The following is a 26,739-nucleotide window of genomic DNA, read 5'->3' as shown; positions in this document are numbered from 1 at the left end:
TATTTTGTTGGTTGTGTTCTGATGGCTCTATCTTTTTATTTTTCTCTCTCAGAAACTTGAAGGTGACATTCTTGAGGCTAAAGCAAGTAAAGACCAAGCTCTTCAGGAGTTACAGCAACAGCAACATCAGAACAAAGAGTTAGACTTCCACACAGCAGAACTGAGTAAACAACTTGAAGCAGCAAGAGAAGCGTATGCCTTTCCTGTGTTACAGTAGTTTTCAAAGTCAGACATAAAACTACATCAGTTTGGACTAGAGTTGAAATTTTCTGCTTCTCTCTTGTGATTTCATAAAGTCATAAATAAGTGCTGTGTCCCCTCTGCTACAAGAACTGTGTTGTCTCCCACCTGTTGTCTTTCACTCCATCTGCCGTGTTGTCTCACAGGAGTCACTGACTGCTGTGATTCACTACACTTCCTCATTTTATTCACTGTGCTGCTTGTCAGCTGAATGTCTGAACAGTTTGATGTAGTGAGGTCCATCTTTAAATATCTATAGCTCTGTAACCTTTTTCAAATACAAATTTGCAATTTATGCATAAGCAGCAAAGGGATAGTTTCTGTTCATTATAGTTGAGGAAGAAAGAACAATCTCAAAACTAGTTTCTGAAATTGCTGTTTTGTCTTAACTGGAGAGATGTAATGGCCATGTATGAAAGTAGAGACATTTAAGGATACAAAAGAACCTATGAAAAAGAACTTCTAAAAAGTATGTTTTTATCCTTTTGTATTTGCAGGATGTCTAATGCTCAACTGGATTTGCAGAAGAAATCTGAGGCCCTTGACCAAGCAAACCAACAAATTATAAAGCAGGTGGCAGAAAAGGCCAGTCTCAAACAAAACCTTGAGAAATCAAATCAAGATACAAGTAAACAGCTCAAGGAACTTGATTGTAAAATGCAAGCAGCCACATCAGAGCTGCAACAAGTGAAGTTAGAGAAGGACACTCTATTAAAGGACCTTAGAGATACCAAAGATAAGCTCTCAAAAAGCTCTGAATCCTTCAAAAAAAGAAAGGAGGAATTAGAAAAAGAAATTAAAAAAGGAAAAGCAGCTATGGCAGAAATGGTTAGTAGATTCTTTAGTTAGGTATTAAGTTTGGTGTATATACATTCTGATAAAATGACTTTGCTTTGTTTGAAAACAGTGTACATATGATGAAAATGCATGAATATTTAGAACTGTAGGGGAAACAAAATTGTGATTTTAAGTAGTTCATACATGTTTCCCACCTTACATTTTTGCCTGGATATTTACAGAAGTAAACATCAGTCATATCACGTGACAGGATCCTTTCTTCTTGCTGCATGCCTTTAACGTAATGAAGAAACTAAATGGACATGACAAGTGATGAAACAGTTTGATGGCAAATGTCCCCCTTTTAAAAAATACATCAACCGTATTATAACAACACAAAGTTTTAGAACCTTTGCTAAAATGATGTTGTATTGAAGAAGTTATTTTTCTGAGGCCATTTAAATTCCCTTTCTGAAGTCTGTATATAGAACTTCCTGTGTGTTTGTCTGGACATGCTGCATACTGCAGCAGGACATGTGTTTGTCTGGAAAGCTGCATACTGCAGTCAAAGAGAGTAACATCATCTGTGATTTGGGGAATGCCTAGCTTAAGGTATTATTGGAGTACTAGAACTGTTAGAATTTCAGAAAGGTCTTACAAGTGACAGAATAAGAAGTACTTGATCACCAGAGCAACCTATTATGGTAAAGAAAGTAAACTATTACTCGGGTTAAGATACACCTTTTTCTTACCTCTTCCGCCTTGGTGATATGAATGGGCACCATATGAATGCAGTTGTTCTGACACCCTTGTCTCAGACGTGGCAAGGGGTATCTTTCTCATACTCTTCTCATCCTACATGTCACCATTTTCCATTTAGAGCTGCTTTTATTTTGATCTAAAAAAAAATCTGCTCCTAGTTTAAAAGAACATTTTTCTCTTACTCATTCACCTTTTGAAGAAAAGCTCTTTTGTTTGCTTTTCTTACTTACGGCTGTTTAAAGATTTGTTTCTCCTAAAAATTTGAAGGATTTTCTCCCCAGTTTAGACTTAAAGGTAGTAGTCCAGATTCTGCTTCTAGTTCTGTAGTCTTTTGGAGGCTCTCCACTGTCTTAAATGTATATTTGGACTTAATATATGGTTGCACATGCATGGAGGTTTGCAAATTTACTTGCTTGTGAGTTTTAGAACATGAGGGAATTTTAGATCCTGAGCGAGACCAATGAGCCTGCTACTTCATCAAGAAGGAGAAGGGGTGCCAACCACAGCTTCAAACAGGGAGACTATCCCTAATCAGAAAAACTCTGGCACCTGGCTGAGTTCATTAGTACAGGGCATCTAAGGTGTAGCTTAGATTTGCCCCTTAAAGTTTTGAGAGGTTTTGAGCTGAAAATATCTGCAGTTGAGAAGGTAAGATTTTTTTCATTGAAAATGAAAGTGGTATTTTTAAGGATTTGTAACTCCTGCAAAAATACCCCATACACGGTCTTAGAAGCTACCAGGAATATTTCCTTGTCTTATGTTTTTTAGGAAAAATCTTGCCAAGAATTAAAACACCAACTTCAGATACAAACAGAGTCTGTAGCTAAAGAGAGGAATGAATTGAAAAACTCACTGGAGAAAAAGGAGGGGGTAAGTTGTCCACTTAGTTTCAAAAATCTAAAAACCAATAATAATAAATGCTTAAAAGATTGATATTCAGTCTCACCTGCTGGGACTGGTGAGAGATAATGATGTTTCAATTCTCAGATTGTAAACTATCTTTGGCACTGAAATAAGGTGATACTAAAACTTTCCTAGAGGGTAATGTGAAGCTTTAAAATAGAGGTTTTAGTCATAGTTTTCTGTGCTCCACATACCATAGCAGGAGATTTTAGCCCTTCAGGTTTTTCCATTAGTGAAACAGTTACATTTTATTACTGTGTCCTTGTTTTTTTTTTATTTTTTTTTTTATTTTCATACAATAAAAGTTGTTCTTTCACATCCTTAGATTTATTTTATTCTCAGACTTATTCAGTATGTTCTGAGTGTAGTTGACAGGACATTTTCAGATATTCTTCAAGGATTGGATTGCTTTTTCAAACTTGTGTAAGTTGCTTGTGACTACATAAGGAACAAATGTACTTTTTCAAAGATGAGCATTCAGAGCATGCAGTGCAGCTGGCAGCCTGAAGGACATGTCTGCTTTCATGGATTTCTTTACCCAAGGCACCTTCTGTTCCATAAAGGAATCAGAAAAGATTTGATCGGTGGAGATAGTGTGATAGACTGTGATGGACACTTACTGTCTGAAAGAGGTTTGGGCGTGTGCAGGTGTGATGGTAATTGCTCTGTGACTATTGCTGCTACTTCCCTGACTCCTCACTTGTTCAGCTGAAGTGCTGTGGTGCTCAGTGGAAAATGCAGAAGGATGAGCATAGCGTATGCTGCAGTTGGCAGCAGGAGAGCCCAAACCACTGCTGGTGTGAGAAGACTTGCCTGATCTTAATTTAGAATGGATAAAAAAGACTGCTGTTGATCTCTGGGTAGTAAATTTGGAATAACAGATTATTTTAATATGTTATGGTAGTTCTTAAATCTGCTTGCCAGTGTTCAACCACATAGCTATGAAACAGCAGTGGCACTGTGGGATGGTCTGGTTCTGTGAACAGCATGTACAAAAAGTGATTTAAATTTAAATTATATACAGTTACTTAATATTTTTGGATATAGATTTCTAAGCAGTTGTCTATAGACCTTGATTCAGCAAGAGCACAAGTACTGGAAATCCAGGGTTTTCTGAAGGAAAAAGAAAAAAGTGAGCAACATCTCCAGGGAAAGCTGAGAGAGTTAAAGGAATCTTTTGAGCAGAAGAAAAAACACAGTGAAACACTGCAAGCTGAATTGAAAACTGCCCTTTTAGAAAAGGTAAGACTGTCCTTTCTTACTCTTATAAGAAAATGAATGTAAATTCCTCTGATAAATGTTGAAGCTTTTATGTCAATAATTTTGTGATAAACTCCGTTTGCTGTAGTCTTGTTGGAAATGATAAGGTCAGGATGTGGAAGTGAGATCTTCAGATGCTGTTGGAGATAAAAACAACAACATCAACAGCAATAATGAAAAAAAACCAGTGCTGAAATATGAATTCCATAGGAATTGAATTTTAATAAAGGGATAAAATAACCTAGATTGAATGTGGGTTTTTTGCTTCAGGAGCAAATTAAGAGCTGCCATTTGCTTATAAAGCAGAAGCATTTAGTGAGAGTATTTTTAGACAAACTCTGCAGTGTTTTAAAATGTCCATGGCAGTTTTAAACCGAGTCTTCTCATATTATACCAAAATTATGAGAGTGACAGTGTAAAACTCATAAACCATAATGGAAAGAGTTCAAATGTCTTACAACATTAGGGAATGTTGTGCTATGTGCCATGCACTGTTAAATGTGGCTCCAACTTTGGCTGCCCAATGCTGCATGTTCACATTTGTGCTTTTGACAGCCTGTGGAAACATTAAGTTTGGTATTGTGGTTTAACCCAGTCATCAACTCAGCACCACAGAGCTGCTCAGTGCTTGGGAAGACAAACAGCATCACTCCAAACTCCCTCCCCTTTCTTCTTCTGCCAGCTCCATAAGCTGGGCGTGATGTCCTATGGTATGGAATATCCCTTTGGTCAGTGGGATCAGCTGTCCTGGCTGTGCCCTCTCCAAACTCTTGTGCACCTCCAGATTTCTTGCTGGTGGAGTGGTGTGAGAAGCAAGAAAGGCCTTGGCTCTGTGTGAGTGCTGCTAAGCAGTAGCTAAAACATCCCTGTGACAACAACAGTATTCCCACCACAAATCCAAAACACAGCCCCCATACCAACTACTATGAAGAAAATTCTACCTCAGCCAAAACCACCACACTTGGAAACATTATTCCAATTTTTATTGTTTAGTCTTTATGTGTTTCACTTTGTCTTTTGTAGTGAATTAAATTTTGTTGTTGAATTAGTTACAAAATGTTACTGTAAAATCACAAATATCAAGTTACTTAACTGTTACTCCATAAGAAGAACAAATTCTCTTCTTGCAGTAGAAATATATTTTATTGAAATGCTTAAGCTAACTTTACTGTCTGTAACTAAAACTTCCTATGCTTATGTTTCAGGCAGAGCTGGAGAATAAACTACAACAGCAGTCTATTTTGTCAGCACAGGAGCTTAAAGCAGAGAAAGGCAAGCTAGCAGACTTACAGAAAGCCCATGATAAGCATAAAGAAAACATGGAGAGGCTGCAGCTGGATCTCTATGGGAAAGAATCTGAGCTGCTGGCAACCAGGCAAGACCTTAAGGTACTTGCAGTCATTTTAATGTCTTATGTTACTTAGCAGATGTTAATATCCATTTTGAAGACCAAGAAACAATGCAAGAACTGTATTAGTGAAAAAAAAAATTCTTCTGCTATATATAGAATTTAGTGCTGTTTAATCCCTTCCCCTGAGACAAAAGATATTCTGAAACTAATTAAAAGGCAAACAGATTTGCCAGTTTGCAAAATGCTTTGCATTTCTGCAGCAGCAAAGTGAAAGGTGATTTGGTTTCATATTCATCAGAGTTATTTTTTAATGTTGCTTTTTCTTGTTACATACTGTAGCTTTCAACTAATTTAAATACCATAGCTAATTAGGGCAAGGTCTGCTACATGTGAGCAACTGCTGTCTTCCAGGTGATTTAACTAGAATATTCCTGGCTGATGGTAGATATTAGGAGATGTCAAACTTAAAGAAACAGTAGCCTTAGGGACCTACCTGGAGTACAAGTGCCAGAATTTAGTCCTTGAAGTTTTTGCTATTCCTACACTGAAGTTACCTGGTTTTGTATTAGTGTGGAGTGCCTTCAAAGAGGTATTGCTGAGAGCCAGTCAGCAAATGTGTTTTTTGGCCCTTTTTTCTGGCCTTCTGCTTTGCGTCAGTACTAAGCCAATGCTTCAGTTAGTCCCAGGACATCCTGTGCCACGGAGACTGAACGCCAGGTTCAGGTTATTTTAAGAAACAGAGAAATACCTCCTTTACATACAGGCCACTGCAGTTTTATTAGACTTACTCCTCTGTAGTGATAAATTACCCGCCATGTTTCCCTGCAGGTTACTGAAGCTTTACGTTCAGTGCACCATGGTTGAATTGCCACGCTGAATTGTGGAGAATTTCTGCATGATTAACAAACAGTGGTGGTTTAAGCATATTCTTTCTTTCAGTTTGTTACTATTGCACATAAACATCTGTGAGTTTCTTTCCTGCAATGCATTTAAATCACCTTTTGGTAATGGAGTAGCCTGTAGAAGCATTGGATGTGTTCAGGAACTCAGGGTTTTTTTTGGTGTAGTTTTCATTAAAGTATCACTTGTTGCAAAATACCTGTGAATAAGTATTGTTATTAAAGCAGTTTGATGACCTCTAGTTCTGGCAAGTATAAAATACAACAGTGTCTCACATGTATTTAGACCTGATGAGGATGGTAGCAAGAGAGAGGGAGAGCTCTATGCTAAAAGGTAAAATAAGGTGATGGCAATGGGGAAACAAGATTTTTAAGGTGAGCAATCAGGTAACTTGATTTATGATGTAAGTTTATGTGGAGCCTAGAGAGCCTGAAGAAGATTTAAGTAGTGAAGTGGTATACAAATTTGGAGGCTGTTTGCCTGATTTAAAATTTTTGAAAAAAAAACATATATTAGGATTAGTGAAGTCTGATTGGAGCCACTTTTTTTTTTTCCCCTGGAAGAGGAAAAAGGTGGGGAGCTGAACTTCAGTCATGGCTGTGCTACCTCAGTACAACATTAAACTAAAGAAGCAGTGATAACTTGTCTTAGAAGACCACAAAAGAGAAAAGCACATTCAGACAGCCTCAGAGCGACAGTGTTAGTCTTGAGAGATGAATATCAAAATGCCACTGAAGAACTTCCTAGTAGAATTTCACAACTTACTCAAAATCAGTTATCTGCATGATATTTTGCCTTGGGCAAATTACTTACTAAAAGTAGCTCATCTCAGCCAGAGCTGTGTGTTTTGACTGAAGTTTGGAACCAAAGCTGATAGGCAGGCTGAGCTTTAGATTGGCCTTAATCTTCTTAATAGGCAGTGGCAGAAGTTTTTAAAACTTGTCCGTATGTAGAGTCAGCTTGGGTGTCTTTCAGTGCAGGATTTTTAGCAGAGTTATGAGCTCTCTGCAGAGCTGTGTTGAGTCAGCACTGTCGGGAGGCCAGCATTGTCCAGACCAGGCATGGCCAGACCATATCGTGACCTCCTAGCAATGCTAGATTGAATGGAAAACTGAACCACGCTCACGTGGTGTGGCACCATGCCGGTGGCGGGGCCCAGGTCCCAGGCGTGGGGATGGATGATGAGAGGCTGGTGGGTGACGTGCGTAGGGTGCTCTGCTCTGGGAGGGCACGGCGGAGCTGGGCTGTGCACAGAGCACCATCTGCCGGCACCAGGCGGGAAAGTCACTGCTGGCACCCGCGGCCCGGCTCCGGCTGGGGCCGCGGTGAGCCGAGGGAAGGGACTGAACGCTCCGGGGCGGTTTTGCAGCGGGAGACGCGGCGCTTCCTGAGCCAGAGCTGCAGGGCAGGGCGCTGCTCTCCACCGGCACCGCGGAGCCCGAGCTCCTGGCCCCTCAGCAGGGCACCGAGCCGTGTAGTGTGGCCACGTGCAAACCGTGGAGCTCTGAGTCCTGCAGAGGAAACTGGAGAAGCGTTGTCATAAAAAAAAACCAAACCAAACCAAAACAAAAAAACCAGAAGTGGGAATGTAGTTATAACTTTATGATACTATTTGCTGCAAATTTACTTTGGGTTAAAAATGTCTCTAACAGCACCGTTCACACATGCTTTCGTCTTTGTGACGGGAAAAAGAAATAGGGTACGATTTGAGTGTTTGTTAAAGCTGTAGTTTTTGATTAAAAAAGGGATATATATAATGAAAAAAGAATACCACTAAATAACTTTTGTATACACACAAAGGTATTTATACAAATATCTCTGTGTGTATATTCACACTTTTTTTTTGTGTGTGTGTGAAAAAGGCATTTTTTATATAGAAGAGTTAATAAAAATGTACAAACTGTTATTTTTGCCTTGATTTTTGACTTAGTGCGAGAATACTTTCTGTGAATCTGATCTCCTGAGCTCTGCCAGATATTCTTGAGTTTTGGCATTTGTGCTTTTTGTAGTCAGTCCTGGTTTCTTCTGTGTTTCAAAAGAATATTTCTTTGTCTCCAATGCTGGCATTGCTGTCAGCATGTATTCAGTGGATGTTCTGGAAGAAAATTCATACTTGCCAGACCTCAGTTGTGTAAGTCAGGAGCCTAAGTTGCATACAGTCAGTCTAACTCTTTTTCTTAGAGGGTGAAGAGAGATCAGGTTAGCATCTGTGAATTATTTAATGTTGAACCTTGTGAACTGGGATCAGGAAGCACACAGACTCAAATGCCTGTTTGTGCACTTCATGTAGGTGGAGTGAATCTAGATCTTACCACCCTGCACCAGTTGTGGTGCTGGGGCTATGATTTGCACTGGCACAGCCCAAGCTGGAGTGAATCAAACTGTAATTTTAAAATATTTTTATTTATTTAAACTCTGTACTAGTTATCCTAGCACTTCTCTTTATTTACACAAATAAGTACTGTTTGACCTCTTTTGTTCTGTACCTGTTCCTTGTCTCAGCCTCGGTATAGAAATAGTGAGATAATCTGTACAGTGCAGACACTTTGAGGCATGCGTTGAGAGAGAAGTACCCACTGTGTGTGGGTGTCACTGTCCACTTAATCACATTTCATCATCAGGTGTAGCAAATTTGATGTAACCACATTTCTTCTACTGGAAACAAAATTGAATGAAAGTTGTGGCTTTACTGTGTTTCTTTCTAAAACTTCAGAGACTGTTGGGTTTTCCTGTGAAGATGTTATATGATGATGCTAGACTTCCTATGCTTCCTCAGTGTTAGGAAAAGATGGTATTCCACTGCACACAGTGGAACAGAGTGAGATAATTTTGCTTTCTGAAATACCCACCCTACTGAAACCTTGGAACTGCAAAAGCATCTCATATTTTTTTACAAAAAATTCTGAGTCAACACCTTTCAAATTATTAAGTAGTAAACTCTAACATCTCAGAAAACAAGTAAAGTAATTTGTCTGAATATTAATTCTAAAGCTGGTGTGAGCTTTTTAAGAGTCATGGTGATTCTTGAAAATGCTGTTCAATCAGCAGTGTTCCATCACTGCTGTTTCAAATTAAATCTGACTCTACAGGCAAAATACTGTAGATATTACAAAGGAGGGTCATGAGGCATCCAAATTGAATTAGCTTTTAAATCAACATGGAAGTGACTAAAGCATATGCATAATTGAATGAAGTGAAAATTCTGCTTATAGTTCCTCTTAAAACCACTAACCTTCAACAAGAGGTTTGATTAATATTTAAGCAAGAACTTTGAAAAGAATTGAGTTTGTCTTGAAAGAATTTAAATCCTTACTACGGCACTGAAGGCAATAAACTTATTAGTAATAACAAATCTCAGCTCACCTTCTGTATTGCAGCATCAAAAGTTTATGTAAAATACCGGTATTTTGGAGAAGCGGATTATGAGTTTGTTTAGTTGTTTTTTTTTTTTTTTTTCTTGTTGGTTTCAAGTGGAACTAGCCTTTATCTAAGCTAGAAGGTTTAAAAAACCTTCAGAATATTAACTCAAAAAGACCCCCAAAGATAGATTTTGTTGTGGGCAAACAGAATGAGCTTGGCTTTGGGTGCAAGTTTTGTATTACTTCATGGCATTTTGTGACCTGTTTCAGAGACATAAATCAAAGTTCTTTTTCTAGCTAATGGTGAGAATTAGAAGCAAATAAAGTATCATCTCTGGATTTTGAATGAAAGTTTAAACTTACTGTTTATAATGCTTATGCAGCAGAAACTGTGAAACATTTTATCCTCATATTAGCATTTTTATCTCATATATTTCACTTCAGAATTTAAAAAAAAATTACAATTGTCCTAGCACTAACTTTATTAAGCCATTGGTGAAAAATAGCATTGAATGATTTTTGAAATCTTCAAAGTACAGCTTCACTGCTTCTTAAGTAACAGCTGTCTAGAGTTATAAAGCAGTTGATTTGCCCAGATAATAAAATTAATTTATGTGAGCAAATTCAAGCGTATTCTCTTTTTGTCAGTTACCTTTTGTTCTTTGCCCTTCTGCATGTTACCACCTTTTGTCTGTGTAAGGATGCAGGCTGGAATAAGTACAGTAAGTTTTTGTTCCTGGATATGATGCTGGCATAGTTTCGTTTTACTTAGGGTAACTTTGTAAACTAGATGTTTCTGTAATTATGCTCTGTCAAAATTTGAAGCTAAATGTTGCACACTAGGTAGCAGTTTTTCTACTTGGAAAATGTTTAAGTGGCTGTTTAGTATCTGAAACTTTTATACTGACGAATAACTTAGAACTCTCTTTGTAATTAGTCCACAGAAGAAAAACTTGCTCTAGCTCAAGAAGAATTAGTTTCCAGCAGGAATCAAATTGCTAGCAATAATCACCAGATTCAGGAACTGAAGAAAGCTAAGTCTACACTGGAGCAGGATGCATCAAAGAAAGAGCAGCAGCTGGGTGAGAAGACCAAAATGCTACAAGATCTTCAGAATGACAGGGTAAATGCCTCTGCCTTTTGAAATTTCCACACAGGAGATTTCACATCCACCCCATGCAGGCACCCTTTATTATTTTCTATTGCGTCCCTAATTTGAGAGCATAACACTGTTGTAGAGCATAAGAATAACAGTTTTACTGAACCTCTGGTGAAAAGACTTAAAAAAGAGGCAATTGTATTGAATTTGGTTCAGAATATGCGTTAATTTTTTCTAGACAGGTTTGTGTCTAGACAGGTGGGAAAAAATTATTAGTTTTAAATCTAAAACTGCAATCATGCTGCATTACGAACTGTGGATAGATATATGGCAGTTGTTTCCCCATAATTACAAAGTCACCAGTAGTTTTTGGGCCCTGGATGTTTTTTTGATTGGTTGAGTTTTTTATTTTGTGAATTTGGAAGATGTAACTTTTCTAGCACTTCTATTTCTCTTCAAGATTTTGAAAGAAAAAGATTTGGCTAACGAAAAATGTAAAACGGCAGAGCTCCAGGAAATAAGGACTAGACTTGAAAAAGAAAGTGCCAAGCTGGGTGAAGAGCTTAGAGCCTGCAAGCAAGAATTTGAGAAGGTACATTGAGACAAACTAAGTCTTTTTCAAGTGTTTGGTTATCTGATGAGAAATATGTGCCTACTCAGTAGATGTTATCTGGAATGGCTTTGCAAAGATGGTTACTGTAAATATTGGTAGTACAGGTAAGGGAACCAAAGCCCAGATTTTATTGAGCTCCCTCAGTAATGATTTGGTTGGTGATGATCCATGACCACCACGGCCTAGTGAGCCAGGTGGGCTGCATAACTTGTCTTAGCTTCAGGATGGGATGTATATCCTGGCTTTTCTTCAGTTCCACTGTAAATTCGCTCTGCATAGCCCTGCTTGACTATTCTGAAATGAAAAGCTGTCCAAAAGAGTCACAATGGTGAAGTCTTCCACATATTCTAGGCACATCTGGGACTTCTCAAGGATGCATGGTAGAGTTGAAGCTCTTCTACTGTTGTTTCTTAAAATGTCTTAAAAAGTCACAGCTGGAGAAGCCTCATAAAAGGCAAATGTCAGGAGCTTCATAAAAGACAAACTCTCTTCCAAAATCAAAACAATCAGTTGAGCTCTCTAAAGTGTAAATGTTGGGAGGCTTTAATGAAATAATTTTTAGTCTTCAGTGAAACTAACTAAGTTTTTTTGGTACACTCTACATATTCTGTTTTTTTTTAGTCTCTATAAAAACTAACATTCCTAAAAGGCTGCAGTTTGTGCTTTCCATAATGTATTATTAGCAGTTATATTTGCATCTGTTAAGCGCACTTAGTTTAAATTGTTGCACAAGTATAAATACAGGTTCAATTCCCTATACACTAATAAAAAGAAAATAACATGATAACTTAGAACTTTCAGATGTTCTTTTGTTCTCCATTGTTCAGAAAATGGTCTGTAATTTTTAGATATAAGACTGTACTTTGTTTTTTTTTTGAGCACTCTGTGCTTGGGGAAAGGTATTCTAATTCTTGTTGTTCCTAAAATCTCTATTCTAAAGAATAAAATTTATGAAGATGTAAAAGGTGTGCACACCAATATCAGCCTAATTGTAATGTCTTCATTTTCCTTCAAGCAATCAGACTGAAAATCTCCTAAAGACTTAAATTGTTTCCCATTTCCTAGCAAGGAATGGCTGTATATGTATCTGTAGGGCATCCTCTTGTTCTGAGGATATGTTCTTTTCACTGTCCTTGGTTTGGTTTTAACTTGTATTGTGAATTTTGATTTACGGAAAATGGTCCACCCCTATTAGTCTGTTATATCGTTGGCTGTGTAATTTTAAGATAGATGATTTCTATAAATTAAATGAACTATTCTACTTGAGCTCAGTTACAGAAGGACAAGTAAAGTCATTATTTATATCATCCCACTTGCTTAAAATGGAGTAATTTTTTATACATTGAAGACTAATAGAAATTAACTGTCTTCCATCAGCATTCAGTTTTACATTGTCATTACAAAGTTTTTAACCTCATTATTGCAAACAGAGAACAATGTGAAGTAAATTTTAGAGCAGTACCTAGAAAGTGACACTGGATAAGTCTTTTCAAGGAGTAGTAGAAAACAATTCAACAGATCTTCCTCTCTACTTTAGTAGAAACATACATTAAAATTATTTTAAAAATTGAATATTGATCATAATATGAGTTTAAAATCTTTGATCATGAAAATCACTGATACTTTCCTGTATAAAATCATCCTTTCTTCTAGTGATGAAACTAAAAATTATTGCTGTCCTCTCCTAGGAAAGAATTACAGTATTTTTGAATTTAAATCCATTTACACTTTCAGTGTTTCTACTTTAACTTTGAACACTGTATCCTAACAGGAGGTGACAAATCTCAAGGATGGAAACCAGCTATTGATTCAACAGAAATTAGAACTGCAGGGCAAAATAGATAATGCAAATTCAACTCTGGAACAGGAGAAACAAAAACATCAAGCTGTCAGAGATCAGCTGAAAAAGAGAGAAGAGGAGCTGAAGAAAGAATGTGCTGAAATTGAAGCCAAACTGGTTAGTATGTTAGAGACAATGAGACTGCTGTTTTGTGAATATGCCTTTGGATTTTTCCAGGGACAGAAAGGAAGCAATGGGTTGATTTTAGTTTCACTTTACATGAGCTTTAAATGAGAAGATCAAAAATCTTTGAGGCATTTAATGGTATAGGAAAATTCAGTGAGGTGACAGCCTTGTCCAGTGGAGTATGTTAATTAAAAGTAGTGATTCTATTACAGTAAGATTCTTTGCCTCAATTAAATGTAGGGAATAGGGAAAGAATGCTTGGAAGCTTGTTTTTCATTTTTCCATTGTTTTCATAGCACACAGAGAAAAAAGACAAAGAAGAAGAAAAACGGAAACATGAGGAAAAAGAGACCAAGCTCACCATGCAGGTCACAGCCCTGAATGAAAACCTGGCTACCATGAAGAAAGAGTGGCAAAGCAGTCAAAGACGAGTGAGCGAGCTGGAGAAACAGACAGATGATTTACGTGGGGACAATGCTGTCTTGGAAGCAACAGTCCAGAATAATCAGGATGAGAGAAGAGCATTGCTGGAGAGGTAAGCTGTGGTCATGATGATGAGGAAGTGTAGTTTGAGAAATTAAATGAACTGAGGGTGAAAACTTGTTTGAGTTGATTTGGGAATCTGTATTCATGCTTCATTTAAATCTGTATTTTTTCTTAGTGCCTGGGCTGTGGGTGGTGTTTCCAGAGTGCAACCCTCTGTCATCCCTGCCAAAGCACAGCAAGAGGTTTTGGGAACCAACTGTGCTCTTTGTGATTGTTCTGTAGAAAACAAGGCAGGCTTATCAGGATCTTTACTTATCACCAAAGCCACAGCTCTCTGCTTGCTCTCAAAGATTTATGTCCATCTGTAAGACCCTTCTAAATCCACTGGGCTTCTCTGAGATTTCAGGTGGATAGGCTGTGGATTCTCATCTGTTGTGTCAACCTTATGAGGCCTGGCAGAGAGAACTTCTCTTACCTGAGCTAACTGTCCTTCTCTATCACTCTGAGGCTCCCATGCCTTGATTCAGTTTGAATACATGCCCTGGTCATCCAGAAGCCTGGAAGAGACCCCTTAAGTAACATAGAATTTGTATAGGAACTCCCAGGTGTGCCCACTACTCTGTGTTAGGAGACTGAACGTGTAATTGGATTAGATAGACTAAAGTTCACAAGGGAGGCATTTTCTTCCTCCTGAAAACCTGCAGTCTTATTCTCTCCTGTCCTGCTGTTGTCTCTACAGTGTATTTAAGTCTAAGGTAAGCAGAGTGCTTTTCCTTCAGGCAGCAGGAGGCCTTGCAAGGCAGCAGGAGCTACTTGAATGCAGTGATTTCCAGGGTAGAAGAAGCACCTGTGAGACAGGAAGCTTCCTTTGTCCTTCTTTCCTGACATGTTAGGTGAAGGCAGAGGGGAAAACTTTTGGTGGTGCTGTCAAGCTTGGTGGTTTGAATTTTGAGCAGTAGACCTTGGAAAAGGATGGGATCAGTTGAAGTGAGATCATCTTTCTTTGGCAATCCCTTGCTGTACTGTGTTGAACTCATCCAGTAGCTGTTTACAGCTTGGCAGAAAAATACCGTTTGAAATTTGTCTTTGATCAGCTGAGTTTCAGCTGATGGAAGGCAGCCTTGATCGAAGAAAAAGGTTTCTTTTCTGCTCTGTTGCCTGACCTGATCTGCAGCAGCTGGTTTGCAAGTGTGTCCTGTTGCACAGGGATATTTATCAGGGTGTGCTGATGATTGACTGAATTCAGCACTGTCCCTGGTTTGGGGTGTAACAGCTAGGTATTGATAAGCTGCAGATACTTAGGAACAATGCCAGTATAATCTTTAACTGATTGTTACAACATAATGTTTTCCTAGTTAAGGCATCCAATAACTTTTCAGAGCAAGGATTTTTTTGGCTGGATTTTATGGGGGTAAGTACTCAGACTGACAGCTGGCCCAAAGGACACACAGTGTACATTGTCTTAAATGCTTTGAGCTGACTGTTTTTTATTTTGTCTCAGGTGCATAAAAAGTGAGGGAGAAATTGAAAAGCTTCAGGCCAAACTTGTAGAAATGAAGAAAAAGCTGGACAATACAACCGCTGCAATGCAGGAACTTGGCCGAGAAAACCAGTCATTGCAGGTATAATTTGATTTGAAGCTATAAAACCCGTTGATTCTCTGTTTGGGACCTTAGGAGAATTTCAAATTTGTGTCAGTTTGGTGGTGGGTTGCCTTTCTAGAGTGAATTAAGGTGTTATGTTTGTGGTGTGTGAGGGTCATACTTCTGTCTGTGTGTTATTAAATCTTCTTATAGTTTTGAAGCTTGGAAGGTTTCCTTGCTGAACAGCCATAAACCCTGAGTATCATGATAGAATTGGCGCTTTTATTTTGCGATAGGTAGTGCATGCTGTGTAAATAGAGAATATTAGAGGGAATAGACATGCATTTTTTAAAACGCCTGATGCTTTTTTTACATCTTCTGTATAGATAAAACACACACAAGCTCTCAACAGGAAGTGGGCAGAAGACAATGAGGTACAGAATTGTATGGCCTGTGGAAAAGGGTTTTCAGTGACAGTAAGAAGGGTAGGTGTGTTCTACTCTGTGTCTATGGTGATTTTCTGTTTTTATTGTTTTCAAACCCTTGGATTGGATACAGACTTCAGAAAATGGCCTGAATAGTACTGTGATTCTCAAGACATCTCAGAATACAGTTATTATTTAAAGTGCCTTAACATATTAAAAATAATGGCTGTGGAGCTTGCTTTATTCATTATTCTTTTTCCATTTTAACAGCATCAATTTATAAACAGTGTTAAAATGCTTCAATCCCCAAAGCAAGCAGGCAGAATCACACTGTTGTAAGCATATTTACAGAAAATATATTTTTAACTGATTTGAACTAGATTTATGGGTATAAAAGGAGTGTAAATTGTTTGAAATTAGGTATGTATGAAAATATGAGGCATCACCATGATCTGGTGCTTTGTGACTATACATTTGTAACCATGGAACAGAAGAAGCAACTAGATGTGTTTTAGGTCTGGAGTCAGACCTTGCTTGAAAAACTGCTGTGGTCAGCTAAGATGTTAGCATCAATTGGCAGGGTCTGCCATTCATCTAGAGATGAGCACCCCTCCAACAAGTGACTTGGCAATGAAATAGATGAGGGATATTTGTGAGGTTCATTTTTGCAGAGCTTCCTGATACAGTCTTAGGTGACTCCCCCTGGCCTGCAATATTTTGGTGATGTTCTTTGAGTAGTCTTTGAACAGAGGCTGCTGGATCATTTGACTCAAGGATACTTCTCAATGTGAAAGCAGGTAATTACGTATAAGAAGAATGTATTTCATGTGACCAGAACAAGATCAGGAGAACAAATTCAAGAGAAAGATGAACGTAACCATCTATTTTCTGAAAGTGGTATATTCTCTTGACTCAGTGAAGCACTTCTCAATGTTTTACTCATTTACCCTTTAGAAAGGATTTACTTGACCTTCTCTATGCTGTGTAACTGCCAATTAAAAATTAAGATTAATTTTTGAAACATGAGTGTTGATTTGGCTGAGAGCTGACTTGACATGATAGTGATCTCTATTAGTGACCACTGCTCTGCCACTGATGTTCAGCATGTATGTTTCTTCTCTTTTGCAGCATCACTGTAGACAGTGTGGCAATATCTTCTGTGCTGAGTGCTCAGCAAAGAATGCCTTAACTCCTTCTTCCAAGAAGCCTGTCCGAGTGTGTGATACTTGCTTTAATGACTTGCAAGGATAACTGGCTATCGTGAGTGACAAAGAAATGTTACACTAAAATTTACTATTTCGGTTGATGCACTTCATTCAGCACTCAGACTACTATTCAGTTTGGACAATGATTGTAACACTTGGCAAAATCTAGTCTATTTTAAAATGTTTATTGATACCAAGCAAAACTATTGTATTTTTTGGTGAGAAATGGGCTCCAATCATTCATAGCTTACTGACATTAATCATGGAAAGAGCTTTTATGTCTAGATTAGGAATATCCAGTTATTTGTAAATAAAGTTTAAACAGAGGAGTAACAATGTATTTTTTTATCTTTTATTTTTTTTTGTTCAAGAGAAACAGCATTTATGTGATATTGAAGTTTATTCTTGTTTCCTTCAAAGAAAAAGGAAGATGCAAAAACTTGTGAGGATTTTATGTATCAAATGTTGCCGTAAAAACATAACTAATTGTTACATTTGCTTGCATATCTGATGGTCTTTATAACCCCCTGTGATTTTGGTTTTTTTCCTATCTCTCTGGTTCTTGCATTTTTCTGTCTAAAGTTTGAACTGCACAATGAGGGTAATGGCTGAACTCAACTTCAACTCAGTTTTATTTGCCCACTTGTAGTATCAGCACCCAAGTCCTTATCTAATACAGCACTTGGGTGCTGGAACATCTTTACACATCCTATATTGCATAGTTGGTGTGTGAGTGCATCTGTTTCTCTGAGTATGTGTGAACAAATGATGAGACAAAGTTTATGTGGCATTGTAGCAATATTGTATTATACATTACAATATTTCATCCCATAGTAATTGATTTCTCTTTTACAAGTTTGGTTGACATATTTTAATATTCAAGAAACCCTTACATCATGTGGGTTTTTAAAAAGCAAACAAACAATCCTGGTAGAAGCTTATAGCACATTTCTGCCCCTGCCTGTACCCTGGAAGCACTGAGAGATCACTGCTGTTCTAAGGGACATCCAGATCTTCCAAGACAGGTATCCAAATAAGAAAATGTATTTTTGAGACAGCTGTAGTTTTTCTGGCCTTTTCTTCTGTCCCTTCCCTCAGCTTTTGGTGGAAGAAGCTGAACCTCTGTAACACCTACCAAACCTCACTTTTCCATTACTCCATCTGACCCCCATTACCAAGGGTTCTGAAGTGTTATGTTAGTTATGTGATTTAGTCTGCTTAGAATGGAAAACTGGCTTTGTTATAAGCCAAAGAGCTCTAAGAGGCCAATATATATGACTATAAATTTTTATTCATACTTTCTGTACTGGGAACAGAAGTTTCTTGTACGGTTCATGTAGGCTCCATACTTTTTTGTTGTGATTTTATTTGTACCTCTTCATTTTTGCTTACCTGTCTCTAACTAACTTTCCTTCTGTTTGTATCTGGTATTTCAAAACCCTTAAGATTATTCCTTCTAAGCAGGGGTTATGCCTTCCAATATTTAGGATTTTTTGTCTTAAATACCCTAATAAATTTTCCACCCCTCAAATGCTTCAGTATCTTACCAAGTTTTGCCAGCTGTTCAGAGAAAAAGGTTGTGTCCTGAATTCCTCTACTTCTTTTCTGAGGCAAGGAATCAAATTCTGTCACAATGATAGTAACTTAGTCATCATTAGAAAGATTTGTTAGCTTTTATCTAGTAACAGCTCTAGATGTGAGTGAAGAAGTGTCTTCTTTATAAAAAATGTCTTGATTAACTGTCAAGTGAAGAAACTTCATCCTTCTACTCCAGAAGTAGTGATCTATGTGTTTCAAATTCCCTTTTAACTTACCCAGCAAGTTCTACATTTGCACTGTCAAGAAGTTTTCTTAAAATTCAGTTCTTATTTCCCAAAAGCCAACTGGATGATGTAACTTGTTCTTGTTTCTGTAAAAGGGTTTGGGTTACAGTTGTGGTTCATACAAAACACTGACCTGCTTTTCTGGTTTGAACTTGAGAGTTGCTTGCTCAAAAAAAAAAGAAACAACTGCTGCAACAATTCCATATGAACAGAGCCTCTGGACTCCCTGTTTCTCCTCATCAGTGTAACTGTTTGGCATAAGAATCTTTTGAATAGAAAATACGAACAGAATCTCTGCCTCTGGGAATTTTTTTCTAGTTATTTGTTTACTGAGAGAAACACAAAAAATTGCTTTAGAATCTTTCTTTGTCTGACTTTAGAAATGTGGGAAAAGTAGAGACGTGACAGCTGTGCTCCATCCTGGATGCATTCTGCCCTTTTGTGTAACACACAAGAGCCTTGTGCTGTTCTTGGGGTGAAGGACAACCACATAGAACAGGAGGGATTTTGAGCAGGAAGGTAGAAACTTCCCACAGCTGCCTAAGATCAAAACACATGAGGCAGAGGAAGATGGAGATCTTTCAGGGGAAGTAGGAAAGTGGTTAGAAGATTCAGTTGTATTTAGGTGTTTTGCTTTTGCTTGGGAACCTGTAAAAGCTCAGGAGAGGCTTCTGCAGTGATGGAAGCTCTGGAAGGTCTCTTAATTCAGCCTTTTGGGATACCATTTTGTAAAGACAAGCAGAGTCACCTTTCTCAGTAGGCTGCTGAAACAGTGCAGTTGGTTGACTGCAGATCACACCTTGGTGTGGAGCTCTTCATCTTCAGGGGCAAAACCAGGTTGATTTTTGAAAGTTGCTTTTTGCTGCCCAGTTTATATAAGCAGCTTTTTGAGGGGATGGAAATGCTTTTTGAACGCACATTTGTATACAGAAAGAAGGATTGTTAAAATCTGGAGGAACAGTGGGGTAGAGACTTTCATGTTTGAGCTTTGATTCTGCAGCAATAGATCATGATTTCTACAGCTTTTCACTGTGAAAAGTGAATTAATGACTCCATTGCTGAGTCTTATGCTCCTTTTGTACTTGTAACTCTTAGTGCTGGTCTGTATTTGTTGACGAATTGATGGTAGACTGACTCTAATACTTGGCTTCACTACCAGGTTGGAAGCTGTGTTCAAGCTCAAGAAAATATCCCATAATAAGGGAAACTGGAAGGTGAAAAGCTGTGTATTTACAAATATGCTTGCAGACTCTGACTGTTTTGATGGGCATGTTTCAGTAGGAATATGGGCTTTTTGTTCCACAGCCTTAAAATCTAAGTAACTGGAAAACCAAGTAAAAAGCCTGGTGACTTTTACGACAGTAAAATAAAGGATTCCAGGCAAAATAGTTGAATTCACTGATTTTTCAGACTGCAGACACAGGAACAGAGGGGAAAACCAATAAAATGGCAGAAGAGACTGAGTCTTGGAATTGGAGGATGCATAGTTATGTGTTTTTACAGCTTCTAGCAATAGGCAGATTGCTCTGATTCACTGAGGAGTGGCCATTATAGAGGAAGAGGTGAAAATGATGGCAAAACCAACACTCAAACCAGCAGGTTTGTGGGATCCTCAAGCAACCTTTGATTACTAGTCATTACTATGGCATCAGGAATGGGACAGTGAAGTGTGGGCTTTGTTCTTGAAACTGTCCCATCTGCTGGATACTCCATCCACATTCAGAATTGCTGCAAGAGCAGATTGTGAGAGACCAGCTGCTTCATGGACAGAGATAAGCTACAGAAGCTTTTGTAAATGCGGAGAGGATGGTCTTATTAAGGGTGGGGAGAGGTTCTTTTAACTTCTGGAGACAACACCTCTCTTCCCAGTCGAAGACCCACAGTCCCCCTTGCATTTTTGCAAATGCCAAATCCTGCTGTTCCACTCTGGCCTCATGTCAGCAGTACATCATACTGGAGACAGGTAGCATTGCAGAGGTCAGTGGCAGGCTTTTGATCTTAGCTGGCTCTGCTTCACTGTTACTTATTTCTTCTTCCCATATACTCCTTAAGGTAATCTTCCCCCTTCTGCAAAGGTTGAATGAAAAGGATAAAAATAATGAGTCACAGTAGGAAAAGTTGCTTTCTGGAGATGAAGAGACAAAAGGAATTTTCTACTGCAGCTTCCAACAGAGGCAAGAGGTTTAGAGGGTTCTTATTTTTTCAGCTGGCTTCACTCTCTGGCACAAGAGTCTAAGACTGTAGGGTGAAATGTGGGTTTTTGCCTCTGTGTTTGGAAGGTGTCAAGTAACCAAGTTGCCATGGAGTGTGGAGCACAAGGTACACAAGAACAATGAGAACATTTGTTGGCTTTGGGACCGTTAGGGTTGTTTGTGAATCCTCACTGGAAAAGCTTTCTTATTAGTGAAGCAAGAAGGGATTTGGGAGCAGAAGCATGAAGTAACCTCTCTGTGTTTGTATTACATGAGCCAGAACAATTGAGCTTCTCATGCTAGATGTAAGAGAAGTGACATTCATAAAGGAACCTGGAAAGCTCAACTGCTTTTCTGGATTGTTAAGTGTCAGTTCACCATGGAATGGAAACAAATGCTTGTTGCAAAACTTAAAAAAAAATTAAGGCCAGTACTCAGTGACGGACAGAAAAGTGCTGGAGCTGAAGTTCAAATAGAATCTAAACTATGCCAAGAAGAATATCATTGAGCATGTAGAAACTGATAAATTACTCTTCCAGGTACCACCTCTCCTGCTCTCATATTCTCAGAGAACTAGGAAACAACACTGTCATTTGCACTGTGCACTTTTTGCTGTCTAAGAGAATCCATAGTAAGTGGAATGGCATCATGTGCATTGCATGTGTTAGCTGTAGTCATTGGACAGCAGGTTTATAATCAGCTGGATTTTTTGCTGTATAAATTTGGCCTGAAGGAGAACTGCACTCACAGTTCCTTTTACCAAAAACACAATCATCATCTGAGAGCACATATAACAAAAACCTTGTTGGTCACACACGTGTCTTTGTAGAACTTAATTTTAAGATTATAAAGTGAGAATAAAAAAATAATTTTATGTATTTGCAAGGATCTTGCCAGTTGTCCATTTCTTTGGTTTTGAAGTCTTGACCTCAGCATCGATTTTAGAATGAGTTTAAAACTATTATCCAAATGTAGTCTCTCCAAAAGGACTATTTGATGTACTTTTCAAAACCAGATATAATTGCATGTAAGTCCCGCCATGGAAATTTGCTTTTTATGGTATTTTTTCTATTTCTTTTTAAATGGACACTGAATAAAAAAGTTTGCATGTTTAAAGAGAGTATTAGATACCACTTAAGTTCCCAGTAATGAAGAGTGTAGGTACTAGGTAATGTAATAAACTCTGCCTATTGTCTGTAGCTGTCCACAAATTACGCATTCACTATGCAGTGGATAGAGAAGTGTCTGTGCATTTAAAGATTGATGAAGCCCTGCTATCCCTTTGGATCAATGTTGTATGAAAGCAGGAGCCTGGAAGGCACATTTTCCAATTTTCCCTCCCCCTGTGACTGAAACGTAACACTAAAACCAAATTTGTCTGTATTTCGTGCTTTTTTTTTTTTTTTTTTTTTTTGGTAAAGAGGGCTGGGAGAGGATGTTCATTGTTATATATCAACAGGTCAGTGCTGGCAGGCCCAGGCTACTGCTGTTGGCTTTATGGTAAAGTCCTCCATTGTATCATGCTGGAGCTTGATTCCTGGCACAAAAGGGATGTTTGAAAGAACATCTCGCTGGGTTAGCAAATACCAGAACTTTTTATAGTAATATGTCCGAAATGCTGCTTGTATAGAAATAGTCACTTTTGTAAGAAAAGGAAAAAAGTCACAAAAAAAGTCACATCCCCCACCTCCCCATTTGATGCCATTACATAAGATTTAATTTAAGCTACCTCTCAATGTGAAATTCAAACATTTGATAAGTTTAATAAGGTTTTCTCACAGTCACGTTAAGTAAAAGTTACAGTGAATGCCAAAATTGCAAAAGTTTATCGACAAAAAGGAAAAGAGTTGGTTTTTTTTTTTATGTGTATTTGAAATAATCCAACAGTTTCAAGTTATGTGAATTCTCTTAATTTTTTTTTAACTTCTGTAGTTTCAACTTTGCAAACTAGCTGCTGGACAGGAAATAAATTATAACCACAAGCTTTCATAATTAAGATCTGCTGGGTAAAACCAATTTTGTATGGAGCTTTGTTGTTTGGTTGCAGATAGCCTCAGGCACCAAATGTACCATTCACTTGGTTGTGTTTTTTTCTTCAGTACTTGAGATGTGAACTTGATGAATGGTGTTCTGTAATGGATGCGTGCCACAAATTACATGGTCTCATTTGCCTCTTTTCTGACTTTTAATGATCAGTTTATTGCAGTTGTGAATATTGTTCATACAGCTTAATTTCTGTATAATTGTAAAAATATAAATGGAAAAAATATAAGTTTTTACTTGGTATTTAGAAGTAATGTATTATAAAAGACTTATGTTGCAGTTTTACTTACCAGAGTACTGTACTTCTAAACTGGATCATACCATCTTGGTAGGTGTAAATAGATTTTTTGCATGAGTCTGTTTTGGTTTTATTTCTTTTTAATTGAAGTTTTATTCTCTTAAGTTCTACTTTCAGTGGTTGTGTTTACTACTTGTGATCATGTAGTTGTGCCTTACATTGTGAAAGAATTTAGTCCAGTGTGCACTGTAATTCTTAAACTCTGTGATATGGAAGGTGGCTGTGGATTTGAATGGGACGGTGACACCATGCATCAACGGGTTCTGTATAAACTATGATGAATTGTTGCTGAAATGTCATTTTTGTTTTCTAATATGTTAAAGGAATGACTATTAATAATAATAAAAAAAAATTAGACCTTTCTAATAGACCAGGTTATATCATTTAAAACTACTTTGCTCTGTTTCAGACAGAAAAACTACTTTGAAATGGTGGATATATAGTTTTACAAATGTAGATGAACTGTTCTTACACACATGTAAGAACAAGCTAAATGTTCCAGTTTCTTAGAGTTGTAGGGAGCTGCAGCAAAGACTTTCACATTCCTGAGGACACAGTAATAATGGCTGTTTTTCAAATCTGTTTTTTTCACAGGTTAAATTCAGAGTAGTCTTTTCATTCCCAATAGCTGTGCAAGGCTGCCAAGTATCCCACATTTGATGAAAGTCCTTCTGTCACTGGCTGTGTTCTGACATCATAATCAATGCAGCTGGACCATTGGCATAACTGGAAGACTCAAAAAGTAGCACTTGTTTTATTTTTTAGACCAATGAAGGTCTCACTTGTGAAATGGAAAGCTTTTTCAGGGTGGAACTGTGTTGCAGAGAAGCCAGATGGTTAATGTGGGAGATCAGTCCTGTGACAAAGCCACTGTTGAATTATGGAGGTACAAGCAAACACCCCATGTTTAGCTATTGAAGCAGGGGCTCTGTGTAGATATGGAGAAAGATGGAGAGGAGAGGTCTCCTCTGAAAGGCAGTTTGAATTGGGAAGTCAGTTTCTGCCTCAGCTGCCTCCTGAGGTATTGTTCTCTTGACACCACAGAAGAGCCTACTGAGCTTGCATCTCCATGAAGACAAGCCTGTGTGTAAATACTTCCTTCCCCTGGGCTGTCCTCCTTAGAGACGTGCTGGTCAGGAATGACTGCTTGTCTGGTAAAGTGAGTAGACCTGGCTAAAGGTTGTTTTGTTAAAAAGTATGCAAAGTGAAATACCGTCTCCCTTCTGCCAGCACACAAAGCACACACCTTAGTCTGTCAGGTGTGACTCCTCTAGGCTTGAAATACCTTTGTCCTGTCAGCACTGGTTTCAGGATGCTGTGAGGTTCTGGTGAGCCCTCGGTGTGATGCAGCATGCAGCTGAGCATGGGACTGGGGAGATGGAGCACAGCTGTGCCAGCCAAGTTGTGGCAAGGTGCTGGCAGCTTATGTGATGCCCTGGTGCAGATCTGTCTGTACTCTGTTCTGCCCTCCTGCTTCACACATTCACCACTTGACATGGAGCCTTTTGGCTGTTCCTTTCCCAGGAAGGAAAAACCTGCCTATGACAGGCACAGGGAAAGAGCAGGAATTTGTGTATCATAGTGGCCAGGCTGTATCTGGAGAGCACCGGACCAGGTAAGTGCATACATATGTATACATATATACACACGCTCAGTATTAATGCAAAAAACATATTGGGATATTATAGGTTAGTGGGTAGAGACGCATAAATATCAGAAGATATGGCTACACAATTCTAATTTAATGAAATTTATTAATACAGTTTGAATGATGCAATAACCTTTCTGAACTTCTCTGGTGAATGAGTTGTCCTTACCAACATAGGGGTTTTTTCCCCTGTCATGCTTTATAGGAAATGACAAGCTCTATTAAAGCTTCCCTGGGTGGCAAGAGCCTTCCCTAGGTGAAGCAAAGGAGCATCTAGGAGCGATACATTTATTGCATGGCTCATTCCCCTCCTCCAGTTTATTCCTACACATGTGGTCTATGCGCCATATTTTTGTCACGTCAGAAATCTGTTAGCTTCAGAGACCTAAGGCATTATATTTATATTATAAAATAACTGTATTATCACCACAATAGTCTTCCACTATCAGTGCAATGCTGACATTATTAAATTTCAGAGGATTCAACAGGGAAGCAGAAAGCAGTACTTTTCTTGGTTTCATGTTGTGTGGTGTAATTGGAGATTGCTGTTTCTATCTGTGACATCCATGCTTTCTGTAATAAGAAGAAATATTTGTAAACCTAGACAACCAAAATATTTCCAGTAAGTTAGACACATAAACATCCAGAGCTTTTAGTTTTATTTAGCCGCTCTTCAGGCTTGTGCTCATAATTGCTGAAGGAAACATGAATTTTCCCACAACTGACACTCTCCCAGTTGTTAAGGCCACTACATGCTGCTGGAATCTGTGTCTGGGGCCAGGGATTTCCAGCAAATGTTTCCATTCGTGGTTGGAAGGTAGGATTTTAATGCTCTGTTTGTAGTGGTGAAGTTTGTTGCAGGCTATTTCACCCCTTTCTGTGTGGTGTTTATTCCTTAGCTTAATGCTGTCCCTGCAGTTTGGGTTCCTTATTTTTCTGATTAAGACAGCTCCAGTCCTATCAGCATCACAAGTTCTGTCCCCCTCCAAGATCTGCCAACTGAATTTCAGTTTCTGTTATCATGCTGACAGCATTCAGGTCTATGTTTGCTGTCATCCAGGTATGAGGACAGGAAGTGATGGAGAGATAATTTTAAATATATAACTTCCTTCTCTCTACTAGTCCAGATAGTCTGGTCACAGAAGTTGAGTTGTCTCTGAATTGTTATGATTAGACACTGGACTAACCCTAAGAGGATTTATCCTTTGGATGAAAACCTTTCAAGTGTCCTTTCAACCCAAAGTATTCTATGATTCCATGACATTGAGAAGATGGTAGCCCTGGTATGAAGGCAGTTTTGGAAAAGGAAGGTCATATTTCAGTAACAGGAGAAATTAATGACTTCTTGAGTGGATAGCTATTCCGAGTACCAGCCAGTGACTTGAAAATGGAAAGAATTCACTCAGTGCTTCTCTTAGAAGAAGTCTGCCACCATTTACTTGTCAAAATTAGTATTAGAGTTGGTCAAATTTCTGTGCATTAGGTATTGGAGAGGGAAATTCAACTTACATGAGAAAGCAAAATACTGTGAAGTGCCTGACACACTTTCAGATGTTATACACAGTGCTGTTACTAGAAATGTGACATGGTGTGAAAATGAGCGTTAAATTTATAGAACAGTGGAATTAATCATGCCATCTGTTCAGTCTGAAATTGCAAAATGCATGTTGTGAATAGATGAGCACAAGACAGTTTTCTGATCTGAGTACTTCTGCATGTGAGTTGGGTATAGAGGGGTTTGTTTTGTTATTGACTTCTCTGGAGGGGCTGACCATCTTCTGTGACATAGGAAATGGATATTTTTTT

At 38.3% G+C, this 26,739-nt stretch overlaps 2 protein-coding genes across 7 annotated transcripts in view; one reads left to right on the top strand and one right to left on the bottom strand.

Moving 5' to 3' along the window:
* EEA1 (early endosome antigen 1) overlaps window positions 1-23,653 on the top strand; it is a 66,494-nt gene extending 42,841 nt beyond the window's left edge. For 5 of the 6 annotated variants that reach the window (XM_068190372.1, XM_068190371.1, XM_068190370.1 and 2 more), the window contains 12 exons: window positions 53-192; window positions 738-1,068; window positions 2,548-2,649; window positions 3,730-3,924; window positions 5,148-5,330; window positions 10,490-10,675; window positions 11,112-11,243; window positions 13,036-13,221; window positions 13,527-13,765; window positions 15,218-15,338; window positions 15,686-15,784; window positions 16,853-23,653. In XM_068190372.1, coding sequence (XP_068046473.1) covers window positions 53-192; window positions 738-1,068; window positions 2,548-2,649; window positions 3,730-3,924; window positions 5,148-5,330; window positions 10,490-10,675; window positions 11,112-11,243; window positions 13,036-13,221; window positions 13,527-13,765; window positions 15,218-15,338; window positions 15,686-15,784; window positions 16,853-16,975 — 2,037 coding nt within the window. In that variant the 3' untranslated portion in view covers window positions 16,976-23,653. Of the gene's footprint in view, window positions 1-52; window positions 193-737; window positions 1,069-2,547; window positions 2,650-3,729; window positions 3,925-5,147; window positions 5,331-10,489; window positions 10,676-11,111; window positions 11,244-13,035; window positions 13,230-13,526; window positions 13,766-15,217; window positions 15,339-15,685; window positions 15,785-16,852 lie in introns of those variants that run through there. The other variant, XM_068190374.1, reaches the window with a different exon arrangement.
* Window positions 21,567-26,739, bottom strand: part of PLEKHG7 (pleckstrin homology and RhoGEF domain containing G7) — a 35,372-nt gene continuing 30,199 nt past the window's right edge. Inside the window, exon 17 of the mRNA XM_068190376.1 lies at window positions 21,567-25,506. Coding sequence (XP_068046477.1) covers window positions 25,399-25,506 — 108 coding nt within the window. The 3' untranslated portion in view covers window positions 21,567-25,398. The remainder of the gene's footprint in view (window positions 25,507-26,739) is intronic.

This window comes from Anomalospiza imberbis, chromosome 5 (genome assembly GCF_031753505.1).
Source record: "Anomalospiza imberbis isolate Cuckoo-Finch-1a 21T00152 chromosome 5, ASM3175350v1, whole genome shotgun sequence".
NCBI lineage: Eukaryota > Metazoa > Chordata > Aves > Passeriformes > Viduidae > Anomalospiza > Anomalospiza imberbis.
Note: the sequence above shows the minus strand (reverse complement) of the source record. Positions and strands in the feature narration are given on the sequence as shown.